This window comes from Micromys minutus, assembly GCF_963924665.1.
Source record: "Micromys minutus genome assembly, chromosome: 20".
In the NCBI taxonomy this organism is placed as follows: domain Eukaryota; kingdom Metazoa; phylum Chordata; class Mammalia; order Rodentia; family Muridae; genus Micromys; species Micromys minutus.
Genome location: NC_137955.1, coordinates 49,658,151 through 49,680,757, shown reverse-complemented (window position 1 = coordinate 49,680,757; position 22,607 = coordinate 49,658,151). Strand labels below are relative to the sequence as shown.

Here is a 22,607-nt window from a genome sequence, read left to right as displayed (position 1 = left end):
TCATTTTGTTCATTGTTTCATTAGCCCAGCCATGTTTTCCTGACTCTCTACCAGAATTTGTGTTTTGAAATACACTACTAGGTTTTTCAAACTGGTAACTATCTTTGTGTCTACCTACTAGGTGATAAAATATAAAGGAAAGGCTGAACAAATCCTCAAAGGTCACACTGTCAATAGATGTTAGAACCACAAAGTAAAAGACCACCCCTGGCTTTCTGGAGAGGCAAAGGAGCATCTGTGCTGAGTCCTAAGGATTTGAGGATCTTTTATTCTGAGAGGTAGTTCTAGAAAGCAAGGAATTATTAACAAATGAGAAAGCTTGTAAATGTAGACTATAATTTATTTTTTAATTTAATATTTACATAAACTGGTTTGTAGTCAGAATGTTGGTTTAAAAAAACACACAAAAATATAACGTGTTTTTATTTTAATCCCAAGTGTAGAATATGAGGCTGCTTCATATTGTCCACAGCAGCTGACTGTCAATTGCCTTGTGCTCTAGCAGAGGCGTGGTTTTGGCAGCTGCAGATAGTTTCTGCAATTGTGTTATGTTTGGAATTCCGGGAAATTTTTAGAGGGTTTGTAAAAACTAGATCCCCAAGAGATGGAGTTGGTCATTGTTGGTAGATTGTTGTTGGTTTTAACTGATAGAGGTTTGTTAGGTAGACATGCAAAGTAAATAAGAAGGAGAAGGAAGAGAAGGAGGAGGAGGAAGAGGAGGAGGAAGATGAGGAGGAGGAGAAGATGAAGAAGAAGAAAAAGAAGAAGAAGAAGGAGAAGGAGGGGGAGGAGGAGGAGGAGGAGGAGGAGGAGGAGGAGGAGGAGGAGGAGGAGGAGAAGAAGAAGAAGAAGAAGAAGAAGAAGAAGAAGAAGAAGAAGAAGAAGAAGAAGAAGAAGAAGAAGAAGAAGAAGAAGAAGAAGAAGAAGAAGAAGAAGAAATTAGATATTGATGCCCCTAATACCAAGAAGTACTCTAAGGATGTCACCCCCTTTTCCCTCTATTCTTTTTACTCTTCTATTCAGTGTTAGGGGGTTCAAGGGGGTTGGAGAAGAGCAGACTTAGAAAGAACCCACAAAGTAGCCAAAAGTCTGGCTACACTAGTTACCTTCAATAACATGAAAAACCATGAGTAGGACCTGGAGCTGAACACCTCTGTGATACTTATGTTACTGGGTCAACTAAAACACAAGAAGGAAACTTAGCGGGCCAGGGCAGCAATGGAATTCCAAACTTGGCTGTTCCCGGGTAGAACTACAAACAAGAACCCTCTTTCAGCTAAAAGTTCCAGAAGACCAACATTGTAGCCTGTTCTTGCTCTGCCTGGCTCAGATTAGACATTCAAAGATTTGCCACTTCCAGGACTTGGTGGAATCTGTGCCCCAGGTGGCCAACTCTACCCCCCATGGTCCTGATGGCTTCACAGATAGTTTAACCAAGTCTCCCTTTGTTTAGGTCTGCTTCCTCAGCAGGAGTTCTGTGGCTAATGCTTAACTTCCCTTGTGTGAGAAGCCTGTGCTTTCTGTCAGAACTCCCACTCCAAATCACTGTTCCCTACAACTGAAATTGGCCCGTTCCCAATACCTAGAGAATGTTTCCCCATGCCTGTCATCCAAGCCTGCGTAAATCTTAAAACTCAGCGGACAGCCAGGCAGCACATTTGGTGGGCATCAGTGTGAGAGACTCCCTCCCCCCAGCCGCCCATGAAAATGGAGGGCTCCTGAAATCACAAACAAATGTAGCCAGGTGTCTTCATTCAGTGTGCACGGAATTTAAAATCAGCTTGAATAGCAACAATGGGGTAACCCTGCAAAGTTCCCACTTACCAGGGCAAAGTAGAAGGCGTTTTGAATATTCATCAGTGATCATGAACCTTAATGAGACTTTTCTTCATGTTCTCCCACTTGGGAGGGAGCTTTTTGAAATACTGACTGAGCCTATTTCTACTTTTCTTTCTGTCTGTACCTATTGTAAGCAACCACCTTCCTGATTGTTTTCAGACCCTTTCTCCACTGCTACTGATTTTTCTGTGCTGCTGTTGTATCGTGCAGCTTGGTTGAATTTGTTCATCCTTAAACTTCTGATGGACTTGGAGGCTTTGCTCTGTAGGGTTTTGATAACGAGGGTGAGTAGGCAAAGGGGAAACCGAGGCTACTATGATCTATACATGTAGCAAGGTAGTTTTCGCTGGTCCTAGATGAATTCTGTTAACATATTTTCTGGAATGTACTGCATGTTATTAAAAAAATCGAAATTTGTTAGAATAGACTTTTGAAAATTATTAGGATTTTAATTGCTTCTCTCTACTGAGAATACCTGCTAATATTGATATCTAACCCTATGCACATGGTTTCTCCAGACCTAAGAAATTGTGGCTTAAAATCCCTGCCTTTGCTGTGTCATGAGCCCCATCTCCCCTGTCATCTCTAAGTCAGGGTACATACTCCTGGGAGGATACAGATGAGAAGAGGGGTCTTATGCAAGGACCTTCTTACACTTCCTTTTAGGCCCAGGCCATTGAGCCCTTCCACACCAGGTTCCAGTGGCGGGGCAGCCATATTGGAGGAGGAATGATAGCAAAGCCAGGCTGAACTAGTTCTGTTCGTGTTGATAGATCATGGCGTTTTCTCTTTCCCTCCCCTTTTCTCCAGTTAGGTATGATAAGGACAGAAGATGCCGATTACTTCCTAAAGCCTCTGCCCTCGCACCTAACAAGCAATCTGAACAGCTCTGCACAGGGCAGGTCTCCCTCCCATGTTCTGTACAAGAGATCCACAGAGCGCCAGGCTCCTAGAGGAAATGAAGTCCTGATGATCACCAGGAAGCGAGACCTGGCAAGACCCCACCTGCACCGTGACAACTTCCACCTTGGCAGCTCACAAAAGCAGCATTTCTGTGGACGACGCAAGAAATGTATGTAAGGGCGATTTTCTGTACTTATTGACTTTTGTAATTAGATAAGATAGTGGAACAATTTTAATTTACTGAAATGTTCTCTCACTGCTGCCGTCAGGGGTGAGTTCGGTGGTATTATTATATCTGTCACTGGTGGTAGATAAATGTGGCAGATGATTTTTTTAAAAAGCTAGTCCTTACACATATTAAATGACACACTTCTCAGAAGTATAGAACCTGCCAGACATCTTTTTTAAAAAGAGCCCTGGCATCTCCCTGCTCCCCAGTAATTCTATACTTGAGGTTTAGACAAATTAAAGTCCACATACTTTTCCTGCTGAGGTAACTTATTTTTATGCATACTTGAAGCTTGACACCCCTACATCAAAGAGGCAAGCGAAGTCCAGCACTCACCTGCAATTTGTCAGCAAAGCTTTGGAGAGTCTTGTACTGATCCACAAGTGAGAGCCCTTGTTTGCACGTAATGTAGCTCTCCTGATCCAGGAAACCACAGTTCCCTAGGGTCCCTTTTTGTCTGAGTGTCCAGGTATCTTCTGATTGGCCCTTCCCAGAAAGCACAAAAGAAGCCTAGGTCTCTTGTCCCAGCCTTCTCTGCTTCTGATAATGGTTTTGATCTGCCTCCTGGAAGCAGAAGAGAGAACCTGGCAGGTGCTCTGTGGCTCTTGGTGAATCTTAGGGGATGGGTAAACACCCTGACTATCAATGAAGAAATAAATGTCACTGAGGTATCAAAGTAGGGTAAAGGGATAACAACTCACATGTAAATTCTGAGTATCTAATTAAATAATAATAATAATAATAATAATAATAGCCTGTGTAGTGTCTGAACCCATTTTATTCTGGGAACAAAATCCAAGGGCTGTGTTCAGACAGAGCTGGAGATCTCAGATGGAGTCCAACACAGAGGGATGTGTCTTTTGCTTGCTTGACTTCTTGTGGGATGAGTCCAGGTCTTGTCAGTGAGGTCCTGTTCTTCTAAGTGGGGTTAATTCATACAAAGGCTGTCTCCATTAGAACACCTGCGTGCAAACCTGTGCGTGTTCTCTCTGCACTCCCTGAGGCGCCTGTCTGAAAACAAGTGAGCAATGCAGACAACTTGCTAAAGCGGATGCTGAAACCGGAACTATGGTTGGTAAAAGGAATGTCACAATGTCATCATCCCAGCCATAGGCACCCACTGATGTGGGGTTAGCTGGACTCACGTTCCCAGGTCACTCAGAAAGCACTGACCTGAAGCACATAGTGTTGCCCTAAGAGCTTCCAAGAGCTCTGGCCAGTGTGATAGCCCTAGGACCTTCTGCCTCTGTAGCCAGCACTGGGGATATGTCCTCTGATGTGTCCTTTAGTTGAGCAAACATTTCCCCACCACATGGGGTTAAGGTCAATGGATCTAAGACCACACCAAACATGGAATTCCTTCCTAACACTTTCTAGAGAGGAGACAGCAGCTGTCTTCCCTTACTGCTCTGCCTCTGGTCCCATAGCATCTCATACAGTAAGTAGCTCAAATGGAGGCTGAGTGAGTGACCCAGGATGCAAGTCACAATACTAATAAAGTCTGGCTCAGGCTGGCGAGGGTTTGCATAGGTTTGACATACAGATTATGCTTTCTTTGGAATACTTGAGATGGGAAACTTCACCTATTTCATCTTTTTTTTTTTTTTTTTTTTTTTTTTTTTTTGAGATGTGGAATACTTGTGTATACACATAATGAACTACCCTGGGGGTGGAATCCCAAACTGAATGGAGAAGTCATTGCCTTCATGCCTTAACATACCCGTGTGGTGTGATCCTAGCGAATGATTCATGTTTAAACTAAGATAGTTCGGGATATTGGATCACTTCTGGTTTCAGTTTTTAATCCCAACTGACCAACAAACCAGAAGAATTAATGTGCTCTGGCTGTGAGCACTAGTCAAGCAGAGAGGTGTATGTTCATAGCAGGCTCCATGGGTAAGATTGTCCAGTGGGAGGCTCACATCACCAGGTGAGGATCAAAGTATACTTTCCCACAAAATGAAAAAAAAAATCCTGCATTTTCTTAGCCACCTTCTGGTGTTAATTGTTTTCCATAGAGTGTTAACTTTCATTGTTGCCAAAAGCATTTTGAAGAAACCACTGGGCAAGGGGCAGAGTACGGATTGCTCTACAATTAAATCTGCTAAGTATATGGGGGGTGTTAGAATGTGTAACACCCACCAGGTGCAGCTGCCACCAATGGTGTGTGATTGACTAAGAAGGGTATTGGAAAACTAGCTATACCCTGACCCCAGCATCAACTGTGAAATAAACGTGAGCCAGTGCAGATGGCTGTGCTGGTGGCCCTATACTGTTTGATACTGTCAGTAACTGTGGAGGAGGACTGCTCTGCAAGTCCTTGTGCCCTTGGTCCTAGGACCTGTTCATCTTAGATGCAAGGGTTCACTTCTCATTCTAAAGCAGAACAAAACAATGCTAAGTGGGTTCTGGAAATGGTTTCCAAGACACCCAGATTGCACGAACATCATTTAAATTTGGAAGGTGACTTTAAAACATGTCTTGTATTCCAAAAGCTTGGCCGTTCTGTGTTCTTGTAACACGAGAATCCTACGGCCAAGCTTTGGTCTCTCTGTGTGCACAAGCTGCCGTTAAACTGAGGGCTGCCTCATTCATTCTCAGACATTTCTGTAGGGTCAGCTGTGCCTCTGGTTTTGTGAGTGTGCTTTACCTTGCTCTCTACACATCTCTTTTCAGACATGCCCCAGCCTCCCGATGGTGACCTCTACATCTTGTCTGATGAGTACAAGCCTAGCTCCCGACACAAGCGCTCACTCTTGAAATCCCACAGAAATGAAGAGTTGAATGTGGAGACGCTGGTGGTGGTTGACAGAAAGATGATGCAAAGCCACGGCCATGAGAACATTACAACCTACGTCCTCACCATTCTCAACATGGTAGGGCTGGTGTGTTGGTGTGTGTGTGCATGTGTGCATGTATGTGTCCTTGTGAGTGTGTGTCTGAATGTGTGCGTGAGCCTCTGTGTGTACCTGTGTGTGTGTGCATACAAACATGTGTGTTTGTGTATGTGTGTGTGCCTCTGTGTGTGTGTGCATGCAAGTACACATCTGCTTGTGTATACCTGTGTATGTGTGTATCTGTCTGTGTATAGTGTGTGTGTTTAAATGACCCTGTGTTCTTGTGTACATTATATACATATGTTTATGTGTATGATTGTTCATGTGTGTGTTTGTATGTGTGTCTCTCTGTGTATGTGACAATGTATGCTTCATTCCTCATTTGTGTAGCCAAGTCTTAGTATAAGGAACTCTCATTTTACTAACTTTCAATCAAGAGGTGAATTCTCAGAACTTTGGAGAATAAAATCGGGAGAAACTAATTAGATCGCCACTGCAACTTTGTTGGTGAGGCATTTAGGGTTCACTGATGTCTTCACACACTGGAAATCTCACCGGGACGTTGACACAACAACCCTTTATCAGATTTACCTGCAATGTGAGGTGCAGATATTGCAATGGGAAGTGCAGATATTGCCTATCTTTTTATGAATGTTAATGTTCATTTATCTAAGTTATCTGCAGAGACCTAAAAACCCAGATGAAGTGTGTCTTTGTATAAAGAACACCGGTGGGGGTCACTGAGGACTCAGGAGCCGTGCTCCCCACCTGCCACCTGTGGGATAGCTCCTCATCAGGGAGAGAAAAACTGAGGTGCTCCCGTGTCAGGAGAGTTAATGACAGTGTTTCAAATGTGTATTTTGATGCCTGTGAACTGAATGCCCACATGAATCTGTGACTCCCCAGAGTATCCCAAATATGTCTCACTCCCCACAGTGACTCCAAATTCTCTCTCTTCTCAGAGAAATTCGTTGAGTATCTGTCCTCCCAGAGAACTCCCAGAGAGCCTGGCTCTGAAGCTGTTCTCTAGCTCAGGTCCCTGAGTCCACGATCAGTGGTGACTGCCATTCGCCTGTGTTCCGTGGAGATGTTCCAGTATTTCCTTACCTTGTTAGAGGTTGTCTGAGGCCTCCACACTCCTCCTCTCTGTTGTGTCTTCCTGGTTTTGCCCCAGTATCACCCCATGTGTTTCTCAAAGTCCTGTAGTGCACTTGGCTTATGCTGTAATCAAAATAATCCTTGTAACACACAGTGGCACAGGCCAGGACTCAGAGGAAGCTGAGGATAGTGGCGTGTGAGCTAAGGGTCAGCTAGCCTACGTAGCAAGGCTGTTGGATGATGAGGAGGAGAAAGAGGAGGAGGAGCAGGAGGGGAATCTTTAAAACCTGTTTCTTCATGATAGATAATAGGTGGACCTCCTCCTCCCACTCAAACTTTAACTGTAGACTGTAGACACCCAAGTTTCCACAGTTAGGGTTCTAGATATCTTTCCTATCTGAAAAATGTAAGCGGATGATACTCACTAGCTCAGGCACTGAAGAAGTAGGGTTTGCTCTTGCATGCAAGGAGTTGGGCCACGGCTAGGAGAGGACACGCTCACAGTTCATGCAGATACTGTTTTTCTGTTTCAGGTGTCTGCTTTATTTAAGGATGGAACCATTGGGGGAAACATCAATATCGTCATTGTGGGACTCATTCTGCTGGAAGATGAGCAGGTATTCCAGCTTCAAAAGCAGCAGCTTTCTTTTCCCTGGAGGAGAATGGGTGTGAAAGGCTGGGTGTGAAAGGCTTTGGGTTTTACTTTAATCCTATTGCTTGCTCTGCACATTCTTTACTTTCCTCTTATTTGGGAAAAGAACTATTTCATATTCTGTGTTTACAATGACCCATCTCATTTCTTTCTAGTGGTACATGTGGTGTGTGTCTGTGTGTGTGTGTGTGTGTGTGTGTGTGTGTGTGTGTGCATATGTAATATGCATATGCATATGGTGTGTGCGGTGTGTGTGGTGTATGTGTGTGTGTGGTGTGTATGTGGTATTTGAGTGTGTGCTGTGTGGCATGTGTGTGTTGTATGGCATTCATGTGTGTTGTGTGGGTGGTATGTGTGTTGTGTGTATGAGTCTGTGTGGTGTGTGTGGTATATATGTGATATGTGTAGTTTGTTTAGGGGTCTGTGTGTGGTATATGTATGTGTGTGCATGAAAGAGAAGGGGTTGTGTATGTGGGACCATGAGAAAACAGAACAGAGGACACATTTGTCATGAGACTGTGGGAAGGAAACACACTGATAGTATGAAGGACCAATGTGTCCTCACCTCTGTGAGCTTCCTACCTGTGCTTCAGAAGACCAACCATGTTTCTAGCATGGATGGCGAACTGTACCATACCGTCCTGTGCTGTGTTGTTTTACCCTGCCACCTTCTCCTTCCAGAAATCCCCACAATGCTTAGATGCAGGTTTCTACTTTCATCTGGAGATCCTGGAAGATAGAGCATGCGTTCCTTACTGGACACTAATATAAGTTAATGCTGTTTTGGTGGCAATGGGGGAAAGAAGACCCTTTCTCACAGGGCAGCCTTCTGTCACCCCACACAGATGCATGCTGTGCACCCCAAGGAACTCCTCACAGCATCTGCAATATAGAAGTCTTTGTTAAAAATTCCCCCCACTTCTATTTCTCCTAAGCTGGTTACTGACTCAGCAAAGGCATGTGGGCTCAGGGCCTGAGCTAGACACCCAGCATCCACTCCTACCCTTGGTGACGTCTTCGGTGTTTCCTGGTAGCCACGGTGTTCTTGTTTATAAAGCCAAGAATGTTTTAGATAGAATCAGAGATGATTCATAACATCTGTGGGATGCCCCTTTTCCATGCAGCTTGGAGGCAGCAGGGCAGGCTGTCTGGCCCGTCTAACCCCATTGTCTGCTCTGTGAGTGAGCAGCTGGGAGGTTTTGCTGAACTAGCCAGGCTTCTCGGGTGACAGGTTAATTATTCCCTGTATTAAAACGTTCTTGCTTTGGAATTCATCCAAGATGCAAAGAATAAGCAAGGTTATCGTTTGATCATACACCTGTGTTAACTTTAATTAACAACAGTTTCCTGGAAATCAGAAGATGAGCTATGCAGGCATGCTTGTGTGCTTAATGGGCAGCAGGTCGCTTAGGTGCATATGATTTGGAAAAGCAAAATAAACATTTAAGAGGAAAATGTCTTTAGCGACTGTGAGAGAACTTTTTCTAGGGATTATAGCATTCTGTAGCGGGGGCATGTGAGCTGATGTTCTCGGATTTCTTTGGGGACACTGAAGCAAACCTCCACCTGGGTCAATATCTCAATGCACCAGCTCTCACGGTGTTTCTGGCCCTCCATCCTCCAACTCATGTAGTTCTAGACTTCACACCCACGGTCCACTGCTACAACTGACATGTATGGATAAGGCTAATGGAATTGTATATTGTTTCATTAAAGTTTATTTAGAAATTGAACTCTTGTTATAAACAAGTTGTCTCTGTGTAGAAAAGTTACTGGCTTAACACTGTTACATCAGGGTGAAAATGTTGTTGGCTATGGTTGTGAATTCATTGCTGGGAGGTATTCTCCTCCACCCCACTCCCCCCTCTGTGTATGTGTGTGTGTGTGTGTGTGTGTGTGTGTGTGTGTGTGTGTGTGTGTGTGTGTGTGTACTATATAGGCCACACACAAATGATCCAATTCCAGCCACAATTTTGCAAAGTGTTATTCAAGAATTTTTTTTTTTTTTTAATGAAAGACTCTTACTCAGATGCTGTCTTTCTTGGTCACTGAATCCAAGAATCCATCATATATGCCAATTGATTTTGTACAGAAAAGCACCTAAGTGAGTTCTCTGAATCTACACAGATTTGTATAATACAGTCTTTGGGATGTTGAAGTCTATGTGTGTTCTGGGTTCATCTTTGTGTTTTAAATCTCCACTGAGAACAGCCTGCTGTGTTGAGAATGGCTTTAGCATGCTTTCTCTACATTTCTGTGGGTGTCTCGGCCTCTCTTGCCTAGCCAGGGCTGGCGATTAGTCACCACGCAGACCACACGTTAACCAGCTTCTGCCAGTGGCAATCTGGATTGATGGGGAAAGATGGAACACGTCATGACCACGCCATCCTACTGACTGGTCTGGACATATGTTCATGGAAGAACGAACCGTGTGACACATTGGGTAAGATTCTCCAGCATGATTTAGAGGGATGTGTGTGTGGTGGGGGTGTCTTTGGTGTCTTTGGGGGGCAGTGTAGTTACCATCACCACCACCAGTAGCTTTCTTGTGTGAGTCCACTGATTGTAGCAACAACCAGAGCTTGTCCCTTCTCATGTAATATCTGCCCTTTCCCATGTCTCCTTCCACTGCAAATGGGACAGGAAGATTCAAGCTGTCTTACAATGTCGCAGGAATAGTGGATTCATTAATATTGATGGAGATGCCACAGTAACACCCTGTTCTCCGTCTCTACACATCTCAGTAAGGGTCTGACTATCAGCAGTCCAGCCATGTTCTAATGTATGCACAGTCAGGAGTCTTAACAATTTTTAAATGGCCAAGAAGTGCACTACTATCTAGGGCTCCACACTGAGTCTTTTTGTTTTACTCTATTTGTTCCCCAAGTTCAGAGGGTTTGAGTTTTTAATATGGAAGCTGCCAGATAGGATCCAGTGTTGCAGAGGTTAACTCTGTTTCTCAGAAATTAAATGATTTAATACTACAGAAAGATAGAGGGAAAAGAAGAAAAGCTCATAGGAGACATGAGGAGAAACCACACTGGACTTTTGTTCCAACTTTGGTCTCTTCCAGGAACAATGCATAAAAACTAAACTTGTTTATCACAAGACAGAGTATATTGTCCTAGGGAAATATAAGATACATCAGTACACCATGGCTGCCCAAGAGTAGCCCATCTCACATTTCCCAAATGAAGATGAGGACCAAACTATCAAATACCAGAACATGAAACCACCATCACTCATTATAAATCAACACTATTGTATTATATTCTCTTTATGTTTATGTCCTATAGGTTTTGCACCCATTAGTGGGATGTGCAGTAAGTACCGCAGCTGCACCATCAATGAAGACTCAGGACTTGGACTAGCCTTCACCATTGCCCATGAGTCTGGACACAAGTAAGTCTGTCTCACTGGAGGACGGGAGATGTCATCTCTTCACTGGATGATATCTACTGTGGATCTATTGATTCTGTGGATCCATCTTATTCCAGTAGACTTCTCTTAAAGTACTCCACCTGACTGAACAGAGAAACATGTCTCCTTGTCAGTGGTAGATGCTCTGGAGTTTTCTTCACACACACACAAATACATATAAGAACACGCATGCATATATATATATATATATATATATATATATATATATATATATATATATATATGTGTGTGTGTGTGTGTGTGTGTGTGTGTGTGTATGTATATACATACATACATGTGATCTCATATATGATGTGTAGACATGCTGTACTTAGAGGTATACAAGAGGAACTTGTCAGTGTGGCCACTGAGAAGTTGGTGCTGTGAAGATCTGGTTAATTTTCCATGTCTTAACCCTGACTCTGAGCTATTGCTTGTAAAATGAGGTAACATCAGGTTGTGTTGTTTCTCGCACACATACCACCACCACAGGTGCACATGTGCATGCCTTTGTTCAGTCACAGCCTATGGAAGCCCTGCAGGCTTTGGCCATGTGAACTTTTGACCTGAAGGTGAAGTCGTACATCCTGCACTAGTACTTAATTATCACAGGTAGTGACTGATGATTTCATTGCCCAGAAAATTACACCTACACTGTATAAGGCTTTCAGTTAAGACATAACTGTATCTTAATAGTCTGCTAGAGCTAAAAACTTTCATTATTATAATGGTGCAAGGCTTTTGCTGTCCTCTCAACCATACCTCCAGTTAATTAAACAATCACAGCAAGAAATACTTAAGTCACCGAGAACTGGGCCCACTAGAGCTTGATAAGCAGAGAGATATAGGCATTGTCTGTACTGGTCACTGCTGCAGGTGGCTAATTCAACCGAAACTCAGCTTGATCTGTTTTCAGTTGAATTCTAGGTCTCCAGTCTCAGCTGACCCAGTCACTGGACTAAAAGAGCATTACAGGAAGCCAGCCCATAAGCCATGGCCTAGCTTACTGATTGCCACTGCCCTCTGGGACGATCCCAGGGTCATGTTGGGTTATTCATTGTCACTCCTCTTAAGAGTGCTTGTATTTGAAACCTACTGGCATTTGAGCCTCTTCCTACCACCCTACCACCGCACATATGTCCCCACCATTAGTGCACAAAGAAGTCTTTGTGTTGCTGACGTGTCAGGAGCACGGTGCACCTTGGATGTATATCAGGAGCACGGTGCACCTTGGATGTATATCAGGAGCACGGTGCACCTTGGATGTATATCAGGAGCACGGTGCATCTTGGATGTATATCAGGAGCACGGTGCACCTTGGATGTATATCAGGAGCACAGTGCATCTTGGATGTATAAAAGGCTTGTTCGTCCCACTTTACATAGGAATAAACTGCAGCTCAGTGAGTTCAACAATTTGCCCAGCTCCTATCATAATTCTTGCACACTCCAGAAACCTGTCTAAAGTCTCCTAATCTCACCCTATCTGGGGACTCCACTCATGCCTCTGCCTCCTAGTGAGGAAGTCTGTGTCAGAGCTATGGTCATCTGGTCCTACCTACAGTCACCTTTATCATCGAAAAGAGAGTCACCATCTGGATAACATTGCTCCATTGCTCTATTCAAGGCATCCCACCTCCTTAGCCACACTGTCCCAACAGCCTGCACCATTTACTGAGACTGCTCACTGGTCCTCACCCTGAAGATAGGTTAGCGATGAATAAGTACTTTCTGAAAGCAACGGCAGGACTCAGAAGAGTGGAAGACATGAGAGGCTCTGAATTCTGAGTATACTTAACAAAACACTTTATCTGAAATCATGCTTGTGATGTATGTCTTCTTTACTGGTTATTTAATTATATATGTTTCACAGTGACATTGTCTTACACATATATTGTTGTACCCTGTTTTATTTGCACTTTCCACTTCCCTTCTGCATACCCCATTGTGATGGGAGTCTGCTTCCACCCTGTAGCCCCTGTGTGAGTGTGTGTGTGTGTGTGTGTGTGTGTGTGTGTGTGTGTGTGCATGTGTATGTATGCATACACATACATTCTTATTTTCCACACGAGAAGTATACACTGTTTTCTTTCTTTCCTCATTCTCTTGTCTTGTTCCTCATAATGTCCCTTCCTCCACCTTATACTTCCGTTTCATACGTGTGTATGTATATAGTGAGGTAGGTAGGAATGCATACACACATTTAAATCTAGACTTCAAGTACAAGAGGAAACACACACTATTTGTCTTTCTGAATCTGGTGTATCTCGCTTAGCAACGTGACCTCCAGGCTAATACTTTTTATTTGAGTCAAAGACAGTCCTGGGAGATTGCTCTTGAGTCAACAAACAGAAATGGAGAAGCTGGTATTGAGTGTTGTATTTGCAGATGGTATGCCTAAGAGTATGGATAGGAGACATCTGGGTCCTGCACATAATTAAGGATAAAGGGATGGGTGATATTTATTATTTAGCCTATGGGGTGATAACCATTTTAAATAGAGTGTTCTGGTATACTGAAATTAGTTTCATCTGTAATACACAGCTTGAGTTATACATCTCGGTGACAAATACCAACCGTATATCTGAGATACTTCTATTTTTTCCTCCATTACTTTAACATTCATATCATATGTGGCCTCTGTGGCACGTTTATGTGATAGACGCATTCATCATGTCTGTGCATAGTGTGCTGATTGGAAAGATAAAGCATGATGTAGAAGGACACAGATTCTGTAAGCACCCAGATCACATGGCGTGGGTGAGAACACGAGCACGTGCTCACCCCCACCTCACAGCCTGCTAGTATGCCAGAAGTCTCCCAGGACGTGCTTTGGGTAGCCAAAGTTTGCAGCGTGTCTCTATAATGTTTTAATACTAGCAAACTTTGAAATTTGATCATTGAAAATACCTTCAATTAAAAAAATGAAAACCAAGTAATCTCCAGACAGCGGGCATTGTTATTTGAATTCCTTAGAATGTAGGCTGTGATAGTAAAATTATCTAGGTCATGTGTGGGGCTGTAACATTCTCCTCTGAAAGCAGGTCAAAGGCCAGCCCAGACAGCGTGCTTTGGCATTTGGTTGTCATTGCTCTCTCCCAGTGTAGCCTCCCTTCTGGGATTTCAGCCCAAATCCTTCTCACAGCCGTGACACATTTCCCCTGCCATGTGGTTGCCTTAGCCTTGATTAATTGCCTTTAATAGAACTTCAGAGAATGGGTGGAGGTTAAAATGACCACATCCACATCACCCTTGGTACTGACCAGGAATTTTGAAGAAATCTGACAATATTTGCCTGCAGGATCTCCTTGGATACACCCTTCAGTCACCTTCTAGTTAGACCATTGCATGGATACTAAATGCATGACCTTGGTATCCTCATGTCTCAGCTCTGGGCTTTCTTCTGGATAAAGGACTCTCCCCAGTCCTTTGTTTTATCTTTGTCAAGGTAGAGTTTAGTAAGGTATCAATTATATGTCAACTGTTTAATGCCACATATGAAATGGGATTTAGAACTGTTATTTATTTTGTATCTTTATTCAATTATTTTATTTATTTACATTCTAAAAGTTGCCCCCTTCCTGGTCCTCCCTTCTCTAGTTCTTCATCCCATCTCTCCCCTCCATCCTCTGAAAGAGTGTTCTCCCACCTGCCCACTCACCCCTACCAGCATCCCTTTTCCCTGGGGCATCAAGTTTCTACCTGATTAAGTATATCCTCTCCCACTGAGGCCAAACAAGGAAGCCCTCTGCTACACAAGTGCCTGGAGCTATGGACCAGCCCATATATGTTCCTGGGTTTTTCACTTAGTCTCTAGGAGCCCTGAGAGGTTCAGGTTAGTTGACACTGTTGTTCTTCCCATAGGGTTACAATCTCCTTCAGCTCCTTCAGTCCTTCCTCTAACTCTTCCATATTGGTTCCCAACCTCAATCCAATGGTTGGCTGTAAGCATCTACATTTGTCTCAGTCAGCTGTTGGTAGAGCCTCGCCAAGGACAGCCATGCCCCGCTCCTGTCTGCACACACAATATGGCCTCAGTAATAGTGTCAGGATTTGGTGTGCATGCACAGGGTTAATCTCAAGTTGGGCCAGTCACTGGGTGGCCTTTCAGTCTCTGCTTCATTTTTGTCCCAGCATTTTCTTTAGACAGATTCTGGGATAAAATTTTTGAAGATGGGTAGATGGTCTCCTGGCTCAACTGTGGGCTATGTCTGTCTATTGGAGGTGGTCTCTTCTGCTTCCCTCTCCCCACAGCTGGGCATTTCAGCTAATGTCATTCTTATTGAGTCCTGGTAGCCTCTCATATCCCAGGTCTCCCCTAATCCCTAGTGCTGCATATTTTGACTCATTCTCCTGGCCCTCTGGGTGTCCCTCCTGTCTCTCCCCATGCCTAATCCTGCCCCCCTTTCTCCTCTCCACTTTTCTCTCCCAACCAGTTCTCCTCCTACTCTCTGCCTCCCAGGATTATTTTGTTCCCCTTCTAAGTTTCAGTTTCCACACGTATGCCTGCCTTTGGTTTCCTACAGTCTGTAAGTTGTATCATGGGTATTCTGAACTTTTTGGCTAATGTCCATTTATCAGTGAGTATATACCATGCATGTCAATGTGGGTCTGGGTTATCTTACTCAAGATATTTTCTAGTTCCATCCATTTGCCTGCAAAATCCACGATTTCCTTGATTTTCACTAGCCCTACATCTGATAGAGGACTAATATCCAAAATGTACAAAGAACTCAAGAAGTTAGATTCCAATAAACCAAATAACCCTATTGAAAAATGGGATACAGAGCTAAACAGAAGAATCTCAAATGGCTGAGAAGCACTTAAAGAAATGCTCAATGTCCTTAGTCATCAGGGAAATGCAAATCAAAACGACCCTGAAATTCTACTGTATACCAATCAGAGTGACTGAGATCAAAAACTCAGGTGACAGCAGCCGCTGGTGAGGATGTGGAGAAAGAGGAGCAGTCCTTCACTGCTAGTGGGATTGCAAACTGGTACAACCACTCTGCGAATCAGTCTGGCAGTTCCTCAGAAAACTGGACATAGCTCTCCCTGAAGACCCAGCTGTACCACTTCTAGGCATATACCCAAAAGATGCTCCAACATACCTCAATAGCCAGAGCTAGAAACAACCAGATATTCTTTTAACTTACAATATTATGTGGTTCAGTAAGTGTCTAAGTACACACTGTGTTCTCAGCCTCTGTAGAAGGACATATTCTCTTGTTCTCCTTAGAGCCCACCCCATGTCCTGTGTTGAGTTCCATGTGCTCTTTATGGAAATCCTGATAGTTTCCATGAACTGAGTAACCAACCTCCACACTTCTACTTTCTCTCAGGAGCCTTTCCTCTTTCCTCTGGGTTCCACTCACTCAGCACCTGTTCTTAGGGAACCAAAATAACAACAGAGCAGTAAATAGCAGTGGCCAATAGTAAGTGGGCCCTGAATAACGTGCTGACAGTAGTGGAGATTTTCAGGGTCCTGTGGCTCTTCCACATGCCCTACCCTTTCTTTCAAGGCTTCCTGAAAGAGCTGAAAATGGGGATGAGTCCTTCTGCAGGCGAGACTCTGGGAATTTAAGGGATTCAAAGCTTTGTTAGAAGGTGGCTACTTGAGTCACTTGTCCCTCTAGGTTTAAGACTGCCTTTGTCACAACTCTCTGAAGAGCATGCTGTTTGGCAGTGAGAAATACACAGGCAACTGTGGTTCCCTCTTCCATAGCTACTGAGGCTTGACATGTGTCCCTGCAGGAGGCCAGGGCAGAACCTCCAAACTGCTGTGGCTTCTTCTCAGTCAGAATGGGCACAGATTTAAAGCATTCCCACCTATGCTTGCAACCTTGTTCACTCTGCAGAGGTCAGGGAGTTCAGCGCTGTGTTTCTGCCACAGCTTCCAGCTAGTGCCAAGGAGCCACCCAGCATGGTTGTGGACATGGATGTCATGTCCCCGAGGAGTACACATGGCAGCTCAGTGTTGCTGATGCTGGCTCAGACATCGCCAGGGGAGCTTATCTGAAGAAATTACATGCCTGAATCTTATTTTTCTGTCTCAAGAACTTCTGGCTGGAAACTTCAGTATCTCTTTCTCTAATTAAAATTTTATTCTGTATTTCTTAGAATTCCACACATGAGTAACTGTGTTTATATAATTTCTCCTCTTCCAACTCCTCCTGTATGTACCCTACTTCCTCTTAAATTCATGACTTCATCAATGTTTTTGTTACATATGTAGACACATGTATATACACCCGTATGTACACACACATGCATGCACATACATATGTATAAGTACAACCTGCTGAGTCCACTTAATGCTTATAGGAAGTTACAAACATGAAAGGTTAACAAGATGATCACTTACACAATCCTAGGATGATGACAACACCAGTTGACACGATCTCCCAGGACAGTGACACCAGCTGACATTCCAACATGGATGGTGAGCCCAGACAGAGAGTCACAGTATAGTCCAAGAGAACTTCCCTGGTACCAAATCCCAAAGTGATCAGCCCTGAGGACACACCCATATTACTTCCGTATTTCTAAGCAACAGCTCCAAAGCCTCCACCAGTCCTGGTCGTGCCTGTGGGTTCTGATCCTCTCTCTTGAGTTTTGATATGCTGTCCTTGAAGTTATGTGATGAGTCACTTGCTCTTCCAAGAGGATCTGGGAGCACACAAAGTGCTCCACAGTGTGACTGATAAAATCCTGTTTCTGAAGAGGGTTGGTCTTCGCACCCTCCACTTTCCTTCTCGGTGCATATTAGATACTAAAAGCCCTGTTTGTGATTTGACCACTTTCTCTCCTCCTCAGCTTTGGCATGGTTCATGATGGAGAAGGAAATGTATGCAAGAAGTCTGAGGGCAACATAATGTCCCCAACACTGGCAGGACGCAATGGCGTCTTCTCCTGGTCCTCCTGCAGCCGTCAGTACTTGCATAAGTTCTTAAGGTATGGATGCCTTGAGCCAGCTTTCTGGCCACTCAGAACTGAGGGGGATCTTTTATTTTTCCCGCCAACTTCCTGTTGCTTAAAATGCTAATTCGTATGTTTTTTATTTTGAAATTGTATTTATTCTTTGACAAGTTCATGCATGAATATAAAATGTATTCTGGTCATTTACATTTTCCTTATACTCTCATTCCCTGCTGCCTTACACTAAATTATTCCTTCTTCTGGCAACTCTGTCTCTGTCTGTCTGTCTCTGTGTCTCAGTTTTTCTGTCTCTCTGGTCTCTGTCTCTCTCTCTCTCTCCGTTGTTTATGTGTATGTTTGCATAAGTGTGGGGTTTGTTCAGGGGACACATAGGTGTGGGACCCATGGTTGAAACCAAGCATCATTGTTTAGTTGCTTCCCGCCTTTACTTGTTTATTTACTTTTTTGAAACCGTGAGGCTGAAGCTCAGGTTTGACTCTGTTGGAATACCCATGAGCTTCAGGGACTGTTAGCTCCCCTCCACACCCCACTACAAGGTTGGGATTGCAGACATCTATTGATTAACTGGCTTTATATTTAGGATGCAGAGATCTGGATTCAGGTCCTTGTGTCTGGCAGTTTTCTAACTAGGAATCCCTCAGCTCTCCATATCCCTAGCTGTTTTCCCTTTCTGGTTTGTTGTTGATGGTGGTGGTGGTGGTGGTGATGGTGGTGGTGATGGCTCTGCCACAGTGATCTTTAAATGATTAAAGTCCTCAGAGAGAGCTGGGACTGACTCCATGCTGGGATGTTAACAAGCCCCAGTCTTGTCTCTTGCAGAGGACCACAGTTTCCATGAGTCCATGGATGTTGTAGCCAGGCCATTTCATAAGCACATTGGTGCTTCATAAAGCCCACCTCCTCCTGCGCTCTGCAGCCCCTGGCTCGTCCATGCTTTCTGTACCCCCGTCCATGGTTGCTTCCTAAGGACACAGAACGGTGATTTGATATCCCACTTAGAGCCGGGCACTTACAGCCACTTGCTCTTGGGCTTTGACCAGCAAGAATACTCAGGCATGCTGCTGCCATTTAAAATGAGCTGCTCTGAGCAAGACTGGGGACAGCATTGACTGGCCTTTTGGTTAGTCCTCTTCTGCATTTTCTTATCCTGGTTCCCTCTACTGGAGTTTTCCGTGATCCCCACAACACACTGGGGCTGTTTCAGGTGTCTTTAGCTCTTTCATCTTTTCCAGTGTAAGTGAGATTTTCAGTCGTGAGAAAGATTTTGCCCTACAGAGTGACTCTGCTCTTATTTTTGTTAGCGGGGAAGATTTGGAATTACACAAAAAGATGTCCCCAGTTCTTGCAAAGCCCTCTTTCACTTCTATGTCTATGAGACAAGAGTATCAACATTTTTAGAAGTTTAAATTATCATCTGATGACTTGGAAAATTAGAGGATGAAAACTGAATACGTAGTAAAAGTTCTCACCTCATGAGAGGCCAAAAGAAGATAAAGAAGACTCATGGTAAAACGAAACAAAACAAAAACTGCTGCCCAATAATAGAAAAACCATTTAAGAGCATTGGAAGTGCACAGCAATCTTTAAATCAGAGCACTGTTCTTAAAACTATTAAGATCCTGCAATTAAAATCCAGTTCTGTTCACCAATGCTGAAAGAGAAAAGGTAGATGCTGAAGCACTGGTTTGATTTTCCGATAACCAATTAAAATAGATGATCAATGATTTTTTTTAATGAAACTACCTTCAGGAACTTTACTAATTTTTGTAGATTGTTTTTACTTATAAATAAATATGTAGTGTTTTATATTGTCATTTCTTAATATCAAACTGTACAGAGGTGCATCTAAACTGAAAACAGAATTTCAGATTGGACAGTCTCACATGTATGAAACGTAGCGTTTTCAGCAGTAAGGAACCCCAGGCTGCCTGATGCCTGTCTGGCATGCTTGCTGGATCCCTGATTTCCAGCCCTTCAAATAGTGTGCTATCTTTCACCGTTAGGTGGCCATTGGGACACAGTCCCAGCCATGAGTAAGATGTGGCTGCTGTTCTCCTGCAGCCCAACATGTGGAAAATGGAAAAACATGTAATAAAGGAGCCTAACAGGCCTGGGGTGGCCAGCACAGCTTTTCTCTGATCTTGGTGGAATCAGAAAGACAGATACTTGTTTGGAAAATTCACCCAGTGAAGTCATTTTTCACTTCCCATTTATACACACAACACTCTTCGGTTACTCGTGTCTAAATCAGATCCATGACCCAGGGAGATTCTGGCCTGCCTTTCAGTCACTCCTGTCTGCATCCGGGAGCTAGTGACCCGGAGAGACTCTCGCCTGCCATGACGCATTTCACCACATGGACTCCTCTTCGGTTTCTTATTTCTATCCATTTAGAATCCTGTCCTATAGAGCGGTGCCTATGGCTGCCCTCCCAGAAGTGTGGGCCTGTGAATTTAGTTCATTGCACATGGGAAAGGGACCCCCATGAGGGACTGTAGATGCAAGAGAGCATGAACTCCCCTGCCGTACTCAGTGCTACGCGGTGGGCAAGGAAACGGGATCCTTCGGAGCCACCATGGGGATCATTTCTGTTTCCATTATATCCAGACACTGTCCAGAGTTCACACTGAGGAACGCCAGCCCTGGCTGGTGCTTGTGCTGAAGATACAGAAAGAAACAACAGGGCCCACCAGGTTGGGACAGGAAAGTAGAGGGATAAGCGTTACCAGGCAGAGCAGCACTTAACTCGCCCCTTGAAAGCGTCTGTGTTAGCGTAGAGTGTGTTTTCTGAACACACGGCCCCGGCTTTCTGTCTTGGAAAAGGTTCGATGACTAAGCTGAACAATACGGAGCTTAATATAGAATATGGTGCCACCATTAGAGTGACAGATTTGGAGATATCCCCAACCTGTCTCTGACCTAATTGTTTCCATGTTGTTTCTGGCGTAGCTCTGAGACAGTAATGATGTGACTCGCTCAGTTTGCTGTGGTGCTCGAAGCCTGTAACTTGTCTCAGGTGGGGCTACAAAGCCTTGCTATTGACACCTCAGTCTTCTTTAGCCAATACCTCACCAGCAATAGCCAGTCTCCAAACACAGCGTTCTGGGGGTTACTTTTTCCCATCCTTTAACTTGTGCGAGACATGCATGTGAGAGATTTGTTGTAGTTAGGTAGACATTGAATTAGTTCATTTTTATCATATGCACATATAACTTCAAACAGCGACAAAAATGATGAACCATTTTATGTCAAAGCTAAAGTTATTTTGCACTGGGTTTTGTAAAGTATTTTAAAAGTCAGCTGACAACGTAGGGCAGATTTATCTCTCAAGTCTCTATTCTGTCTCATCTGTACATTTGAGCATCTGAGGAAACTACAGGAGTTTAACTGCCACACGTTTATAGCAAATCTTGAAACCAGAAAATGGATTGAGAATATCCATATAATTTTATATGTGGATATCTGGTTACTCAAGCTTCATTTGTTGAAGATTAGTCCAGTACATCTATATGGGACTCTTTCTATGCTGGATTTTTTTGCCCCACTGAGGTGCTTATCTGTTCTTTTGGTGCTACAACATTCTTATGATTATTGTGAGTTTCTACAAAGTCTTAAAAATGGACGGTATGACCCTTCAGCTTTGTCCTTATCCTTAAATTTTGTGCAAATCACTGCAGATCTCTTTATTCTCCACATAAACTTGAGTCAGTGCTCACAGCCTTAAAATGACTTGTTTGAGTTCTTATAGTAATCACACTGAAGCCACAGATGAAAACAAGAATGAACAGACACCAAACAAATCTACTGCTTCTGTTCCCTCCTCATGGATGCCAAGTGTTTCCCATCCGTTCAGTTCTCTGGTTCCGTTCAGCAGTTTAGTGCACATCGAGTTAAAGTTATACATATTTGTCTCTATTCATGCTCCTGATTCGTTCTTGAAACCTCAACATAAGTGACACTAGCAATTTGAGTTTACCTTCCCTCGCCGGTTTGATTTTTCATATTAGCCTTTTATGTTACAAGTTTGCTATGTACACTTATTGTTTCCAGTGTCCTCGGTACTTCCAGATTTTCTTCATAGGCAGTCATCTGCACCCATAGACAGACTCCTCTCCTGTCCCACAATGGCTGGCTTCATTGTCGACTTGGTGAAGACGTCAAGTATGGAGTTGTGAATGATCAGTGAGAAGATAGCTTACTGTCTGTCTGGTCTTAATGGGAAAGTCTCATCTTTTGCAAGACTGATTATGAATTTAGCCTTTTAAAATGTTCTTGATTAAGTTGAAGGGATTTTCTTCTCCTAGTTTGCCAGGAATGGGTGTTGGAGTTTACTGCATTTTGCTTGCAGCTGTTGGTAAGGTTGTGTGATATTGACAAAGTGGATTATGCCAACTCTCTTTTAAAAATTTACTTGGTATTTTATTTTATTTGTATGAATGTTTTGCCTGCATGTCTGCATATAAGTGTGTGCGTTGTATGAATGTCCAATACCCAAAGAGGCCAAAAGAAAAAAAAAGTGTTAGATCCCTTAGAACTCGAGTAGACAGTTATAAACCACAATGTGGATGCTGGAAATTAAACCCAGGTCCTGTAGAAAAGCTCTTAAGGACTGAGTCATCTCTGCAACACGCTCTCTAACTGACTTTTGGATGTTGAACTAGGACTAAGCCCACACGGCTGTGCCATATCCT

The 22,607-nt window shown here is 43.6% G+C and overlaps 1 protein-coding gene across 1 annotated transcript in view; it reads left to right on the top strand.

Moving 5' to 3' along the window:
• ADAMTS16 (ADAM metallopeptidase with thrombospondin type 1 motif 16) overlaps positions 1–22,607 on the top strand; it is a gene marked incomplete at both ends in the record, with an annotated part of 114,564 nt that overhangs the window by 34,729 nt on the left and 57,228 nt on the right. Inside the window, 6 exons of the mRNA XM_080933764.1 lie at positions 2,650–2,911; positions 5,648–5,847; positions 7,440–7,523; positions 9,842–10,001; positions 10,855–10,960; positions 17,794–17,931. Of these exons, the coding sequence (XP_080789890.1) occupies positions 2,650–2,911; positions 5,648–5,847; positions 7,440–7,523; positions 9,842–10,001; positions 10,855–10,960; positions 17,794–17,931 (950 nt within the window). The remainder of the gene's footprint in view (positions 1–2,649; positions 2,912–5,647; positions 5,848–7,439; positions 7,524–9,841; positions 10,002–10,854; positions 10,961–17,793; positions 17,932–22,607) is intronic.